Source organism: Oryzias latipes, chromosome 2, assembly GCF_053564925.1.
Source record: "Oryzias latipes strain Hd-rR chromosome 2, Olatipes_Hd-rR_3.1".
In the NCBI taxonomy this organism is placed as follows: domain Eukaryota; kingdom Metazoa; phylum Chordata; class Actinopteri; order Beloniformes; family Adrianichthyidae; genus Oryzias; species Oryzias latipes.
In genome coordinates this window covers 20,304,732-20,322,292 of record NC_136238.1, presented here as the reverse complement: position 1 = coordinate 20,322,292, position 17,561 = coordinate 20,304,732, and the positions used below count along the sequence as shown (strand labels likewise).

Sequence of the window (17,561 nt, the reverse complement as noted above, 5' to 3'; positions counted from 1 at the left end):
CCTTCCGCCTCAGTTCCTTTTTCGTCTGAGGAAAGTTCCACAAAGACAATCGTCCAGACTTCTGGAAGTCTCTTGTTGTGAACGAAGGTGGAAGTTGTGTGGAAAGCCGGGTCTTTCCCTGTGGCACGAGTTCAGAAATGTCCTGATCCAACTTGGAAAAACGAGACATTTTGGAGTATTTTACTTTGAGTGCTTCAAACCTCCATCGTTGCTTCTTTTTGCAGATGATGTGGTGCTTTTATTGCGGAAAAACATTTGCTAAAATGATAGGCGAAGAGCGGCAGCTGCCATCGATTCAAAGTGTTTGTTCAAAATTTTTTTTAATCCTTTTAGCAATCGTTGAGAGAGGATCAGACAGATTAAAAAAACAAACAAACATGGCTTGAGTGGTTCCAAAGACAAGAACAGCTGCTGCACTGGTACCAGTTCATGCATTTGTCCTTAATGTAGACAAAACGTACACCGATCACAATAAATTAGTACATTTATAAAGTAAAGGCCTTTTTCATTCAACAATAAAACTTCATGGTAACACACATAGCAGTCCTTTCAGCATCAAGATACAAATATTTGTAAAAATGCTAAAAACAAAAAAAGTTGATCAATGAAAATCAGGATAGATTTTTTTTTCTAAACAAAACAAAAACAAAAATCTAAATTGGTAACCGGGTTTTCTCAAGAATAATAGAACCTGTTAACCAGGTCAGTTCGTTCAAGAACATTTGATTTGAAATGTAGCAGGACATAACCTGATGTTTATGATTTCAGGTCTGTGGAGTTCAGGTAGAAAAGGGGCTCTAACCCAGAGGTGTTAAGAATTCTAGATAAAAACTTTGATTAAAGCTTTAACATAACTGTTAGAGTTGCCGTTTAAAATAAAGCTTTTTTTCTTCCGGTTGGTTTTTTCGCAAACCAACAACCTCCACCCTTCGTTAAAAGTGTCAGGAAGCCCCGCCCCCCTCTAACTCTACAGCGGCCTCTGCAGGAGTCATCTGTGGTGGGTCGTCATGTGCTTCCTAAGGTAGGATCTCTCCCTAAAAAGTTTGTTACACTCCTTACACGCGAAAGGCTTCTCGCCCGTGTGAATCCTCATGTGTGTCCTGAGGACAGACTTCCGAGAGAACCTCTGGTCGCAGTCTTGACACGCAAAGGGCTTCTCTCCCGTGTGGGTCGTCATGTGTTTTCTCAGGCTGGATTTCTCGCTGAAACTCTTATCACACTCTTTACACGCGAAAGGCTTCTCACCCGTGTGGGTTCTCACGTGGGTCCTCAAGTTAGATATTTGGCTGAAACTCTGATGACACTGGAGACAGAAGAAAGGCCTCTCTCCTGTGTGGGTCATCATGTGTCTTCTCAGACTGGACGATTCTCGGAAACATTTGAAACATTCTTTACAGAAAAAAGGCTTCTCTCCCGTGTGGATTCTCCTGTGGGTTTTAAGGTGGCACAGTCGCCTAAAGCTTTTACAACATTCCTCACAGGTGAAAGGTTTGTCTCCAGAGTTACTTCTCACATGGACAGACGCGTTACGAGAACTACTAGAACTTTGTCCAGCTCTTCCACAGGAAAGTTTACTTTCTATCTGGGTCTGTTTAGCGTTTTTACCAACATCAGAGTCACATTGACTTTCTGACACGTGAGAGCTGTCCAGGCTTTGGACATGACCCTGAACTCTGTTCTGTGGGTCTGTCTCTCCATCTGTTGTGGATGTTGATTCGTCTTCATCCTGACTATCACTAAAGCTCTGCTGACTGTTTAGCTCTTCTTCACTGAGCTCATTCTCCTCATGGGAAAGAGAATCCATCAAGGGATCAGTCTCCAACTGCTCTTCATCCCGACTGATGCTGAGCTCCTCTTGTTCCTCCTTAATCTGTTCAGGTTCTGGTTCCTCCTTAATGTCGGAAGGTTCTAATTCCTCCATCTCCTCCTTAACATGTGGATCTTCTGGTTCATCTAGTTCCTCTTTAATCTGGGGCGACCCGGGTCCGTCCATCTCATTCTTAATCTGATGAGGTTCTAGTTCTGCCTGCTCCTCTTTGGGTGTCCTCTCCTGATTCATCATAGAATGCTGGGAGAAATCTGCAAGAACAAAAAAAAAAAAAAAAAACACAAGAAAAAGCATTAAAAGAGCTTTCTGTTATTGTGTAGCACAAACACCTTTAGCCTTAAATGCTGATTTTCTGAAAAATAAGAAGCTTTTTTTTTTGGGGGGGGAACAGATCATTAAAAGTTAATCATTTGTCTTTCAGGCCTCTTTTTGTTAAACATCCAACCAAGAAATAAAAAAAACAAACATATAAGACCATAAAGGGATAGGATTAGAAAAAGGTGCTTCTCATATGTCATGTGACTTCAAACTGAGGCCAAATCAAATCCCCGCATTACAAACATGACTGCCGTATCAGATCGGTTAAAGTCTGGGTTGACTCCAACCACTGGTGCTGTTGACCTTCAGAGTGACGAGACAGAGGAGGAAGGCGTGTTCTTCAGAAGATAAAAGGAAAGTCAAGAATAAAGAACTTAACCCTTGTGCTATCCAAGGCACTTTGACATTGGGAGTTGGGTCATCTAGACCCACTAGACCAGGGGTCGGGAACCTATGGCTCGCGAGCCACATATGGCTCTTTTGATGGTCACATGTGGCTCGCAGACAAATCTTTAATTATACTTTTTTTTTATGCCAGAGGCGCGCAGTAGTAGCGGTGCTTGGAGAACAAAATCTACATCAGCACTATCAGTTACCATTATCTATTATTTCACAGAGTTTGTACCAGCCGGAAACCTGTGAATTGCAGTGCCTAAAACTGCGCGCTCCCGTCTCTGAGAAAGAGCGCGCAGTTGTGGGGACGGGATGTGTGAGGAAGAAAGCAGAGGGTGGGGGTGTGTGGGCACGGCCAGTAAGGTGAACAGCGCAGGGATTGTAAAAACGTTAAACCCACTGCCTGTCACTCACTGCAGCGTGTGAGTGTGTGTTTGGCTCCGTATCTCCATGTGATCAGTCTTTCTCACATCTAAAGAACATTCAGACCTACGATCACGTTTAAAGTCTCAACGCCTGCATGAAGCAGAAACTCACCACGTATCAACCAGACTAGACCATCAGCAAAACTACCACGAGAAATACTCATCATTTATTAGCAACAGCATAACGATGTTATTAAAAAGAATCCACAGACTTATTGTACTTTAAAAATGTTTAAAATTAAATCAAGTGCACACATTCATTTGTATATTTAGTTAAAAACACATTGTTGCGGTCTGAGTTGGACTGGGTGGCTGTTGGGCCGTGTTAAAAGTTCTGGAGTTCATTAAACACATCAAGCAGAGATCTGATTGGCTCTTAGTTCTGTCGCTCAGGCGGTTGTTAGGTAATTTGGACCAATGGGGTTCAGCTATGGGCCGAATAAGGGAAATGGGAGGGCTGACGCGGCAGTGAGCGAATATAAAGTTGGTAGAAGCGCTCTCGCTTCGGCGGGAGAGATTCAGGAGCTGCTGAATTAATTGTACGGCGTTCGTTGCGGTCTACAGTAACCAGAATAAAGAACCCTAAGAGAGGTTAAGTCTCCGTGCCTCAGTGTGGGAAGGGGACGCTACATTATGTATGGCTCTTTTGAAATTACAATTAAAAATATGTGGCGTTTATGGCTCTCTTGGCCAAAAAGGTTCCCGACCCCTGCACTAGACAGTGCTCTGAACCTTTTTACTTCAATGATTTGTGATCCTCACTGGTGTCCATGGATTACATAAAATCTTTCCACCTTTATCCACCTTTGTCATGGTAGGGAGAACACGTCAAAGTAAGGGTGGGGTCATTTTGACCCCACAAGATAGCAGAAGGGTTTAAAGAAGAACTTTGACAGAAAATGAGAGAGTTGGACTGTGTCCGCATTTCCTCACTACATATTTTCAGGCGTTCAACAATTTTTTGTGGCCTCCGAATCTACAATTCCAAAATCCAATACCTAGGATACGGAGTGCGACTACTTTGTTTTGGTTCTAGGCTGATGGAGCATCGGGAACATGTGATGATTTTTACCAGGTTCCAGGCATAACTGGAGGATAAACTACCAGGACTTGCACCGGCAACCAGAAAGTTTATTAAAATAAAGTGTTGATTTGGCGATGCTGGTGTGTTTAGTAGTGGTCGGTCCGGCAACACTTGACACGTCGAACTCATAACGTGAAACCCCTTGTGTCGGTGCGCATATCGCTTCAGGAAAGGTCACGTGACCAATACAGCCAATGAGTCGGTGTGCCACTGAGGAGCCAAACAAGGAAGCGCCTCTACCGGCAGTGTTGCCAGATTCTGCGGTTTTCCACCCAACTGGGTGGTTTTGATTTTTGATATTGCGGAGAAAATTTGCTTTGGGCGGTTTTCGCATCAATTTGGCAGGTTTTAGTTAGTTTTATTATGAGTCTAAGCTATCTTTTATTTTGAAAAATACCAGCTCTTCTCTGTCACATTTCTGTCACTTGGGTGCTAAATCAGTAAAGCAGCGATATGCATACCTGGCATGTTACATGATTCTAGCATGACGTTTTAGCTTGCTGAATCTCTCTTAAAGGTGTTGAATGTTGTGTTTCAATTAAGTTTGTGGAGTTATTTTATAGTTTTAATAGTGTTTTGTAACCCTTTTTCCTCTCAGTTTGCGCTTGATCTTGCAGAATACAATTCCATTTCAAACTGACTTATTTGAAAGGTTAAATGGGGCATTTGTTCTGCAGAACTTTCAAACTTCAATGCAATTCTCAGTGCTGGGGAATTATGGAGTTTATTTGATCAACAGTTTGGTTGCCTGCAATTATGTTTTCACTCCAGCAGGAGTCACTATTGAGTGACATAGTATCGACACAGTTTGGGTAATGTGCCCAAAGGCTTTTCTAGAGTTTATTCTGTCAAACTTGGCGTTTTTTATGTTGAAACAAACAGGAAACCTTATTCCTAAATCCGTCCAACTGTGGAAACAGAACATGGTGAACATACCTATATCGTGGATTTTAGTGTTATTTTTTAACCTGTTTTATATTTATATTTTTATAGCCTTTTGACATGTTTATTCATTTTCCTGGCAAAAACGATTTTTTTTTTGCACATGGTGTTTTAATGTTTGGTATTTTGTATGTGCAATATTTGTTGATAAAGTTCATTTAAAAAATACCTATAGTGCGGAGCTGGCTCAAGCTGCGTTCCAGCTGATATCCAGCAGTCTGCGCTGACGACAGAGCTCCTCCTCGAACTGGACGATGGTTCCTTCACAGAGTCGGAAGATTTCTTCAGCAGCAGCAGAAAGTTCGTCGCTGACGGACTCTTAGATGTTGAAGAGCAGACATGGTTCCTGCAGCTGCTCCGATGCTCTACTACGCTGCAGCTCCGATCATCTGCTGCTCTCTAATAATCACAGCCACGTTATATTTACATGTAACACGTTTTCGAACATCTAAGACACTTAAAAATTCCTAGTTCTTACACGAACCACTTATCTTTCATTTTTATTCAGCAAAGATCCGACAAACTACTTGGAAAACAAGCTTGACTCTTGTCTTAGCGCTAGCTAAGGCTGATGCTACCAGACTGTTTACTTCCGGGTGAGGGTCACGAATTTTATTTAAACAAACCTTGCACAAAGGTTTAGCCTTCATTTAAAACTTCTAAAAAGAAGGAAAATACATGTTTTTTTAAATCAACACCGTAGTTTAGAAAACTAGACATTAGAATAAGTCGAAAAAGCAAAAAGCTTGGGTTTTAAGAGACCAGGGAACGGATATGACGTCACCTAAACAGTGATTACGACAGATCACTTGTCTAGAAGTGAACTTTGTTTTGTTTGTTTTTTTGAGATTTTTTTCTTGCCAACTTGAACAAAGTGCAACAGGAGAACAAATGTAGTACATGTAATATTAAAATAATGATATAAACAGGAAAGTTAATTATATATTTAAAAAAAGATTTGTTTAGATTGCTTTTCTGTTAAAGGAGGGTGACACTGATCTTATGTATAGATTTACATCTTTAAAGTCCCACTCCAATGAAAATCATTTTCTTTATGTTGTTGTTGGTGTGTTTTTAACATTATTTTAGAATTTTTGTCATGATGGAGAAGATGTGTAAAATAATTTAAGATAAAACTGGATTTCTGAGCATTTCTTTATTCAAACCGGGATGGATCAGATAAAACCAGAGACTTAATCTATAGCTTGTATGTTTAGAGTACAAAAACTCACTTAGAATAAAAACAAATTTGGTAAAATACAAACCATTAAAACTTGTTTTACTTTAGAAAATACAGATGTGATGTTTTTACATCTTCAATACGTGATTTTGACAAACACTTTTTAAAAGGGGTGGGATGAGGTTTAGGGGTGATTTCCTTTTATATAAATTTACATTTGAATAAAATTAAGTATCTGTTTTATTCCTATGGAGAGAAAGTTGGTTCACTGGATTTGTGTTTGCCTAATTCTTGATTTGTAACTTGTGCATGCCAGTTTGTGTGGAACTTCGGAGTTGTGTGTGCTAATACTTGATTATCATTTTGTTTGCAACGGTGTGTACAATTGTATTTTCATATTCACACTTAGATATCAAAAACTGACAAATACAACTGGTACATACACAACTTGAAATTAATACCAGCTTAAATTCAAAACAGCTCCTATACACACAAAGAGTACGCACCAATCGCCTGATACACAAAGACAGAACCCCATTTACGCACAGATCCGTTGTAAGACTAATTTTAAATCTTCAGATTAGTGTGAAGATGATGCGTTTAAATGCTGCTAGAATGCTGGGTAATCTGTTTCTTTTATCAACTGCTTTGAACTTATATTGTATAAAATATCCAGTAAAAACAAGACATTTGTTACCTTTTTTCTTAAACAGATATTCCCTATTATTTAAGACAAAAAAAGTACAAAAAATACAAGTTTTTAAAACACTCAACTCTTAATTTTTTTTTTCTCCCTCTCAGCAGCACTGAACAGCGTCTCCAACATGGAGTAATAGAGGCAATAGCAGGTTATCACTGTGTTTTGAGAGCATGGGAAAGAGCTCCATACTGGAGGTGCTGTTGGGTGTCACTGCTGAGGGAAAGATTAGTTTTGGAAAACCCTAAAAAAAAAAAAAAAGTGTTTAATATTTTAAAAAAACGATTATTTTGATTTTCTTTTTTACATTCTTAATTATCAGAGCATATCTCTATAAGAAAGTGGAAAAAATATCAAGATTTGTACTAGATATTATTCACAATCTATAGTGGCTGATACACACAAGATGTATTATATGATGTTAAGTTACTTCCGTTAAGTTTCCCTAACCCTTGGACTACCTCTCCTGACCACTGCTGCCATTCCGTCTCTACAGGTCTTCAGGATGATGGTGGGTTGTTTTTACACACCTGCAACTCATCAACCCTCCAGTGTTTCAGACTGGTTCCTACATCATCGCCCTGCCAGATTCAGATTCAGTCAGCTTACCTGGAATGGTATTGAGCCCACCTCAAAGCTTTGTTAGTAACAGTATTTTTGCAGTGAAGGGGTCCGGTCTAATATTCCTTTGCTGTTGGAAAATTCTGGTGTCTTTTAAAAGTTTTCACAAATCAACAACTTTGTTTTATGGAATCTTCATCCTCTTTAAAATATCTGCAGGGAGTTGAAACTTTATTTGAACACATGATTTTGTGTAAAATCCATTAAAATGAGAGATTTTCTTATGAAAGTTTTTGTTCACCTCTAGGACAAATTGATATCCCACTAAAATTTCTCTTTGCAGTCTGATCATGTAAATTGAAAATGTGTTTCACAATTTAGGATGCTAGAGGAAGAAATACAATTCCTGAATCAAGGGTTTCAATAAAAATCTATATCAATTGGATTTTAAATTGTAATTATATTTTGGGTTCCATAATTCAAATGAACTCATTTTACAACTGTCAGTTCAATATACATTTGAAAATGTTTTTTGTAATAGATGCTTTATTGATCTTGAGGGAAATTGCATGACTGTCCATTGCTTCATTTAAATATTACACCGGAGTTACACACTAGATTAAAAAAAAAGCATTGAAAAACCACTGCTTGAAACACATATAATAAATTCGGCACAAACACACACACAAAAATAAACAAACACAAATAGTTTTTAAAAATTAACTAGAAACATTCAGAGGGCTCCCCCTTCCCATTAGTATTGAACGGTCCTATTGCACTGGATGCAAAGTACGTTTTGAATCTCTCAGTCGAGCACGGTATTTAGCAAAATCTGTTGCTATGAGAACTTCTCTGGTAAGAGAAGACTGTGTGCAAGGGGTTGCCAGTACTTACCAGGATACATAACTTTATTAAAGTAATTGAAAATATTTTCTACTTTAATTTGCCATCATGTTTTAGGGTAATACATAAATAAATTGCAAAATGGTGACCCCACAAGGCGTAATGCCTTTTATTCACAAGTTGCCACGATTTCTTAATCATCTAAAGATGTTTTCTGTCAGTCTCTGATCAGGGCGGGTCCCACCTGACTGAATTTACCAAGTTCCTGGACTTCCAGCTGTCATTGACTCCCGAACACACTTTTCTGTCTGATTTCAGGTTGGAGAGATCAGCTGTGAAGCTTTGGTCTCAGCTCTGAAGAAAAACCCGTCCAATCTTAGAGTTCTGGACCTGAGCTGGAACGACCTGCAGGATTCACGATTTCTAAACTGCAGCCATGAGGCTGATGTTCTCCTGCTGCATGCTGACCATCTTCATGCTGAAGGCTGACTTCTTCTTCTGAGCTTTAATCCATTTACTTCAGCAGAAGATCTCATGTTTGAATCTTTCTTTCCATCGTCTTCATTTCTAATGTCAGCTTCCTTCAGGATGGATCTTTTCTTTTTCCACAAAGCTCTGCAGATGTTTCCTCTTCACTGTCCATCTAAGGAAAGTTCCTTCCTCAAGATCAAACTGATCGATATGGATGAACATTCATTCCAACAACAGCAGGAGCAGAGAGCTCTTTGCTTGTTGAGACTCTACAATCGGAGACTTGATTTTCAGGCAGAGTTCTTGTGGACAGTCATGAGCAAAGCCAGCGAACATCAGTATGAACTAGACCGCGTGATTGTGGATACTATTGATGTGAAGCCCGGTGGCTGTGAAGTATAATCTGGCCTTAATGGACATTCCAGTCTTTCTAGCATCAGACACATTAGTAAATGAAATAAACTGGAAACTTACATTAAGAAAAACAAATGTTACTTTTTGTCATATTTTTAAAAATGTACTGAAAAGTTGACTAAATTTTGAATTATTTAGTTGTTCTTTAAAAAATATGCAACTTGGGAACCAGGCCATAACAAGAACAACATAATCTGTTAACCAGCCCAGCTGTTCAAGAACACTTGATTTTAATTGTAGCAGAACATGAAGTGTTTTTTAAAATTATTTCATTAAGGAAATTCTGAACATTAAAGTGATCTTGGTGACAAATCCAAGTCCTTCAGAATTCCAGATTCTGGAACTCTAAGCAGAGATCCCACAAATCAATGACCTCCACCCGACAATTGAGGTGTCAGGAAGCCCTGCAACCCATTCCAACCCTGCAGCGGTGACTACAGGAGTAATCTGCTGTGGGTCATCATGTGCTTCCTGAGAGAAGATCTTTCCCTAAACAGCTTATGACACTCCGTACATGCAAAAGGCTTCTCTCCTGTGTGAATCCTCATGTGTGCCTTGAGAACAGACCTTCGTGAAAACCTCTGGTTGCAGTCTTGACACGCAAAGGGCTTCTCTCCGGTGTGGGTTCTCATGTGCTTCCTAAGGTAAGATGTTTCCCTAAAAAGTTTGTTACACTCCTTACACGCGAAAGGCTTCTCGCCTGTGTGAATCCTCATGTGTGTCCTGAGGACAGACTTCCGAGAGAACCTCTGGTCGCAGTCTTGACACGCAAAGGGCTTCTCTCCCGTGTGGGTCGTCATGTGTTTTTTCAGGCTGGATTTCTCATTGAAACTTTTATCGCATTCTTGACACGCGAAAGGCTTCTCACCCGTGTGGGTTCTCACGTGGGTCCTCAGAATAGATATTTGGCTGAAACTCTGATGACACTGGAGACAGAAGAAAGGCCTCTCTCCTGTGTGGGTCCTCATGTGTCTTCTCAGAGTAGACGAGTCTCGGAAACATTTGAAACATTCTTTACAGAAAAAGGGCTTCTCTCCCGTGTGGATTCTCCTGTGGGTTTGAAGGTGACACAGTCGCCTAAAGCTTTTACAACATTCCTCACAGGTGAAAGGTTTGTCTACAGAGTTACTTGTCAAGTGGGCGGACGTATTACAAGAGCTACTAGAACTTTGTCCAGCTCTTCCACGGGAACGTTTACTTTCTTTTTGGGTCTGTTTGGCTTTCTTCTGTGGGTCTGTCTCTCCATCTGTAGCTGATCTTGATTCATGTTGGTTTGGCTCTTCATCCTGACTATCACTAAAGCTCTGCTGACTGTTTAGCTCTTCTTCACTGAGCTCATTCTCCTCATAGGTAAGAGAATCCATCAAGACATCAGTCTCCAACTGCTCTTCATCCTGACTGATGCTGAGTTCCTCGTTTTCCTCCTTTATCTGAGGATCTTCTAATTCATCCATCTCCTCCTTAATATGTTGATCTTCTAGTTTATTCTGTTCCTCTTTAATCTGAGGATCTCCTAGTTTATCCATCTCCTTCTTAATATGTTGATCTTCTAGTTCACCCTGCTCCTCTTTAATCTGTGGTGGTTCAGGTCCATCCTGGCTCTCCCTAATCTGTGGAGGTGGGGGTTTATCTTGCTCCCATTCATTCTGAAGATATTCTGGTCCGTCCATCTCCTCCTTAATCTGATGAGGTTCTAGTTCTGCCTGCTCCTCTTTGGGTGTCCTCTCCTGATTCATCATAGAATGCTGGGAGAGATCTGCGTGAAGACAAAATTACAAGAAAAAGTCTGTTCCTGCGTTCAAAGTGCTTTCTGTTATCGTGTAGCAAAAATAATCAAAATCACTTTCGTCTTGAAAACCTGATTTGAAAACTTTTACTGAAAAAAATATTTTTACGGTTCAGATCATTAAAAGTTAAACATTTGTCTTTCAGGCCTCATTTTGTCAAACTTCCAACCAAAAAGACGAAAAAGAAAAAGGAAAACCGAAAACCCAAATATAGACGCGCCTAGAAGAATGCAATGACAAAAAGGTGCGTCTGATGTGGATTTTAGGTCTGTGTACAGTAAATTATGCAGATCAGGTCATGTGACTTCAAACTGGAGCCAAATCAAATCCCCGTATTACAAATATAACTGCCGTATCAGATCGGTTAAAGTCTGGGTTGACTCCAACCATCACTGGTGCTGTTGACCTTCAGGGTGACGGGGTAACTATGACTACTGATGAAGAAAGGAGAAGAGGGAAGGCGTGTTCTTCAGCAGTGAAAAGAAAAAGTCAAGAGTCAAGGACTTAAAAGAAGAACTTTGAGCTTAGGAACTTTGACAGAAGATGAGAGAGTTGGTCTGTGTCCAAATTTCCTCACTACCTTGTGCACTATTTAGGGCAACTTTTTTTTAGTGGTGTCCGAATCTACAACTCCAACATCCAGTCCCAGGGCTCTAGGGCAGTGTTTTCAACCACTGTGTGTGCCGCGAGATACTGTCAAGTGTGCCGTGGAAAATTATCAATTTGTGTGCCTGTGCAGTCTAGCGCCTGCCAGAATAATCATTACTCTTCAGTACTCTTCCATACCAGTAGGTGGCAGCAGAATATAACTAATTGCTTTGTGCTTGGAGTCAAGCGAACGAGTGACAGGTGGCGTTGCCGGTGACATTGTGAATGACAGGACAACGGTGAAAGTGATGGATACGTTTTAGAAGAGGAAAAATTCTGGCTCTGAACTGCACCCTGGACAAAATCCGGACCCAGATGAAGGCCCTAGTATGAGTGAAGGTCAAAAGAAAGCAAAGACTGTGACGTCCAGGAAAGTTTTAAGCAATACAACGAAAGCCATCTTTCATTTGGATTTACTTTTATCGTGATGCAACGGCACCGACTCTGTTGTGCTTGGTATGTGGTGAAAAGCTCTTCAACAAGGCTAAGGTCCCAAGTACACTTAAACGCCATCTCCAAACGAAACAGCCTTCACTTCAAAACAAAAATGTGGAATATTGTGTTTGTCTGCGTGAATACACAGATAAATAGGCAACTTTCATGAGAAAAACTGCAAAGGTAAATGAGAGAGCTCTTAAAGCTAGCTGAACTTGAGGATAAATCCAAAAAGTCCCAGAGCAATTAATACTTCCTGCTTGCAAAGCCATTGTAATGAGATGCTCAGACCTGAAGCGGCTAAAGAAATAGTCCAAGTCCCTCTTTTTGATAACACAATTTCCAGACGTATTAATGACATGTCTACAGACATTGAAAGTGTGGTTTTGGACAAGATCCGTCTCAGTAATAAATTTGCGTTGCAAATTGACGAGTCTACTGACATAAGTGGACACGCTCAACTTTTGGCCAATGTGCATTTTGTGGATGGAGACATATTCAGAGAGAACTTTCTATTTTGCAAGGCTTTGCCAGAGAAAACAACTGCAAGGCTCGACATAGCCATTTGTCCGCTGGCCCGGTCCAGCTCTCTCGAGCAGTACGGACACAAGACTTTATTTTTCAGTTGTCCGGTCGGGCCACTAAAATTTCTAACGGTTAATATATTTTTCATCTTTTTCAATAAAGTATATTTTGCGAAAACGTGTGGATCAGGGGTGCTCATTACGTCGATCGCAATAGACCAGTCGATCTTCAAGGACATGAGTGTAGATCGCGGGCCAGAAAAGATAAAAAAATAAAATAAAATGTACTTCTTAAAAATCCACCAGCCAATCAAAATCCTCACTGAGAAGTACAGGACTTGATTGACATGTAGATTGGCCAATCGGACATCCTCTGAAACATACATCACTGCACATGCGTGTTTAAAAACACTGAGCGCAAACTCTGTTATCAGAAAGTCGGTTTCTGCCGCGCGGCACGTCAAGTTCCCGGCAGAAGACCACTCCGGACAACCAAAATGTTTCTTGAAGCCGCCTCGCGTGTCTCTTCCTGCTATCAGCTCTGCAGTTCTCGCCCTATAAATACGAGCTCATTAAGGAAGCTGTTTTTTATGTGGCACGCGCTTCGTACGGAGCCAGCAGCGCCTTTGAAATGCAATGCTCCCCCCATTGCACGGTTTACAGCAGAGCATGACAAATGATAGTCGCTGCTTTCTGCCTTTGTTATAAAACGCCTAATCTGTTAATACAAAAGTAGCTTTGTGTAATCTTACTGTGTAGTTCTTCATCATCAGCATATAAACAACAATGTTCAAATAAACATGTAACTAATAAACATAACTAACAAACATTTACTATTAGTATTTTATATATATATATATATATATATAAATATATACATACACACACATGTACATATTTTATAGGTAGATTTTCAAGACATTGTCGATTCAAAAGTAGCTCACACGCCAAAAAAGTGTGAGCACACCTGCACTAAGCTTTAAGATGAATTTCAAAGAATCAAAGGCAACTTCAAATACCTGAATCTCAGACTCAAATGCAGTATATTGTCAAAGTACTCAATTTTGTTTTTCTTTACAACACTGTAAGCAGGAAGTATTTCTAGTCAAAAGCTAAATGATCTCAGTAATTTAATTTTATTTAATTTTTCAATTATTTAATTTATTTAAGTAACTAAAGTAACTAAAAAGTAAATGTAACCTTGCAACTTTAAACAAGTTAAAACAACATAACAGTTGTTTAACAAATTTGAACAACATAACAGTAATTAAGGATCTAAAAAGTAAATGTAACTTTGCAACAGTAACAAAAAGTAGAACCTCAAGGCAGTCAGAGCAAAAAAGTAAATAAAACTTCTTAACTATTGATTATGAACAAATGTGAAATAGCAGAGATTAGAAGCAGCATGAAAACTTCTTAACTAGTGTTAACTACTACACTGCAGTGCTCTCTTCAAAAAATCTGAAACAGACTAGAGCAGATTTAAGTTTGATATGGTCTATTTTCAGTAATTGAAAAGTGTAGAAATAAGTGTTAGTCACTAGAATGCACCAAATTGCACCATATTAAAATTTTACGGGGGGCATGCCCCCGGACCCCCTTAAAGTTGCAAGCACCTGTGGTGCTTGCTGCGTCCGCTGCTTGGGTGCTGCCTGTGGTGGCAGGTCGCGCTGTGTCGTGCCAGTAACTTTCAGGCAGGGCCAGTAACTTTCAAAAACTACTGGCCCTGTGGGCCAGTGCAAATTTCTGGGCTATGTCAACCCCTGAACTGGAAATGAAAATTTTCAGGTGACAGAATATCTGGAAAAAGGAGGACTTAAGTGGGAAAATTGCAAGAGTGTCTGCGCTGACAGTCGTATTGGCAGCACAGGCAAAAAGCTTATGATTGAGCTTATGATTCTGGCCGAATTACACAGCCAACCAGCATCTGATGCTGCAATCAGGGAACTCAGGCTGAAGATTGTTTAATGCTACCTTCAGCAATGAAAGCTTGTGCTGAGCAGCATTTGCAGCTGGACCCAGCTTAAAAAAAAAAAAAAAAAGCAGCAACTGTGCTGGGGAACCTGCTGAACTCTTACACTGACAGAAGTCACTAGGCAAATGGGTGACGTCATATATGGCATTTCTTAAGAAATGTAGAGAGCATATGTCTTAACTGCACTGACATCCAGGACACTGGATTGTCCTGCACTAGTTTCTATGAGTTAGGGAGCAGGGAGGGACAACTTTGGTCAACGTGACGCAGAGACGCAGACACGCCCCCTCCGCGTGCTCATGCTGCTCTCTTCCTCCTGCCCGCTCGCACTGTCCAACGCTGTTAAAGGCACCACGACAATCTTAGAACACGATAGTTATTTTACTAAACTATAGAGCCGCATGTTGCCGACCCCTGGCCTATATCATGCTTTTCTTAAGCCTTTCAGCATAAACTATATCCACATATACGATGATATATTACCTTTAGGCACACTAAAGAATAATTTCTTGCAAAGTCATTTGCAAAGTCAGTGACAAAACTCGACCTCTGAGGCTCCGCCTTTCTCTCGATGTGGGTGGCGCCCATTTCATGACATCAACCTAGATTCAGCCTTGGCAAGGAGTCTGAGATTCGCCAGCGAAAACAAAAAACAGACTTTTGCCAAAATGGATGTGCATACAAAACAAAAGCGTTTAGCCGATCAGCGCTAGCTCCACAAAGAAAGTGGGTGTGTCCATTAGCCTGAGGGGGCGGAGCTGGCACTGCAGACTCTTCCTGGAAGGGGCAGTTCCTCACTTATCTACGTCACAATGTGAGAACCCAGACGTTTTCATGGATTCGGAGGGGCTGGTGCTCAGAATGCAGGTTTTCAGAGGAATACTCCCAAATGCGGATCAGAATACCACTTTGGGGCCGTTTTGGGTGTGGAAATAACAATAGTGGAATGGAAATAACATAGACAGTAAACAAAAAAGTTGATTTAACAGGCTCTTTGACGACGTTTTAAAAACCAAATGAAGGGGCAAAAACAGAAAAGTGAGTTGTGACCCCCCCCTACCACAAAACTCTGCGTCATGGTGCAATAATATGAGCTCTAATAGCTTTAATGAGCTTTAATGGTGTTGGACCAGACAGCAAAGGAAGCAGTTCAGAAAAAAACTTTTATGTTGAATATAAGATTGATGGACAGCTTTTTTTCCCTTTTAGTCCCCGTAAAAGAGGCAGTGAAGAGACTTTAAGCTTAAATCTCTCTGGAAGCAGAACATAGTGAACACACCTATGGAGCTGAAAGCTGTGGTTTCCAGCTGATATCCAGCAGTCTGCGCTGACGACAGAGCTCCTCCTCGTTTTGGACGATGGTTCTTTCACAGAGTCTGAAGATTTCTTCAGCAGCAGCAGCAGAAAGTTCGTCGCTGACGGACTCTCAGATGCTGAAGTGCAGACATGATGGTCGCTGCAGCTGCTCTGATGCTCTCCGATCATCCGCTGCTCTAACAATCACAGCCACGTTAGTTTTTACATGTAACACGTTTCCACACATGAATGCCCCCTAAAAAAAACCCTTTACTTCTGAGACGAACAACGTATCTATCGTTTTCTTCAGGTAAAACCCGACAAACCAACGATAAAAACAGGCTGCACCCTCAAGGCCTGCTAATGCTAACGCTGCCGGACTGTTTACTTCCGGGTCAGGCTAACGACCTTTATTTACATCAAATGTTTTTAGATTTTCCCAGGGAAATCATTTTTATCATTTAGGTTGTTTTACTCCTTTGTTTTGCTTTCAGTCTGAGTTGCTCCATCATACCGATTTGCTCTTTTCTGTTGGACAGTTTCCCCGCTCCTCATGTTCCTGCTGCGCAGTGTTTGTGTGTGTGCGCGTGTAACTCTGTGTGTGTACTCACGTGCACACTCACGTGCACAAGTAAAAGAAAGGGATCTTGTTATTTTATGTATTATTGTTACCCCAGAAACTGTGGAGGCAGAATAAAGTGTTTAAAGAAGTTGAATTCATCTCCAGTGGATGTTCAAAAAAAAAAAAGATAAGAAAAAGAAATTTAAAAAGAGCTTCTTGGAAGACGACTCTAAACGTTTCCATGGATGTCCATAGATGGACACACTGATAAACACATCCATGTTTGTCATTTCTTTTGATTGTCTATATTAACATTTGAACTTTTAAAAAACAATGTTTGAAATGATGTTATTGAAATATCTGTCAGGATTGTTGGTTCTTTAAGCGCATGCATGTTTTACACCAATCACAAACCTTTCTAATCACATGATCTACGCATTGAAAGCAGTGTCAGTTAACAACCTGTCATGTGACATGATGTCATTTCTGAGATAAGACATCATAGACAATGATGCAATATCTTGATGTCTTCCCTCAGATATGTGACATGATACATGATGTAATATGATGTGTAGCATCATATGACATCATTTCAAGATTCAAGATTCAAAGGGTTTATTATCATATGCACAGTAAAGAAACGGGTTTCCCTGCACAATGAAATTCTTTCTTTGCTGTCTGCTCCAAATGCCAAATGTATAGAGGAAACAAAACAATTCACTCACATCATACACACAAAAACACAAGATGTCGAGTGGCAGTTGTAAAAGTGCAAATGTGCAAAAGTGACAATGACAATAGCAACAATTAGGATAGGCAAGGGTGCAGTTTGTTTTTTCCAGACTCCAGTCAGCTGTTAAGGAGTCTGATGGCAGAGGGAAAGAAAGAGTTCCTAAATCTGGTGGTCCTGCACTTCACACTCCTGTACCTCCGTCCTGAGGGGAGGAGAGTGAACAGTCCTCGTTGCGGGTGGGTGGGGTCCTTGATGATGGAGGCAGCTCTCCTGCAGACCCTGCGTTTGTAGATGCTCTGCAGCGAGGGAAGAGGAGTCCTGGTGATCTTGGACGCAGTCTTCACCACTCTCTGCAGGCGTTTGCGGTCCGCAGCGGTAGAGCTGCCGTACCACACTGTGATGCAGCTGGTCAGGATGGACTCAACCATGCAGCTGTAGAAGTTGC

General features: G+C 40.6%; 1 protein-coding gene across 1 annotated transcript; it reads right to left on the bottom strand.

Moving 5' to 3' along the window:
• Positions 1 to 294: 294 nt before the first annotated feature.
• On the bottom strand, positions 295 to 16,273 carry LOC101171308 (uncharacterized). Its single transcript, XM_078939289.1, has 4 exons — positions 15,805 to 16,273; positions 9,595 to 10,912; positions 2,390 to 2,484; positions 295 to 2,079 (listed from the first exon to the last, which is right to left on the bottom strand). Exons 2-4 carry the CDS (start codon positions 10,893 to 10,895, stop codon positions 989 to 991), a joined length of 2,487 nt encoding a protein of 828 aa, XP_078795415.1. The 5' UTR covers positions 10,896 to 10,912; positions 15,805 to 16,273; the 3' UTR covers positions 295 to 988.
• Between the last annotated feature and the right edge of the window lie 1,288 nt (positions 16,274 to 17,561).

Excerpts from the sequence above, each read along its gene's own strand:
- LOC101171308 (XM_078939289.1), bottom strand. The coding sequence starts at position 10,895 with ATGATGAATCAGGAGAGGACACCCAAAGAGGAGCAGGCAGAACTAGAA. Across the intron at positions 2,485-9,594 it reads ACCCACAGCAGATTACTCCT|AACACGCCTTCCTCCTCTGT; the intron begins GTAGTCACCGCT and ends TATCTTCTGAAG. Across the intron at positions 2,080-2,389 it reads CGATCTGATACGGCAGTCAT|ATTTCTCCCAGCATTCTATG; the intron begins GTTTGTAATGCG and ends TTGTTCTTGCAG.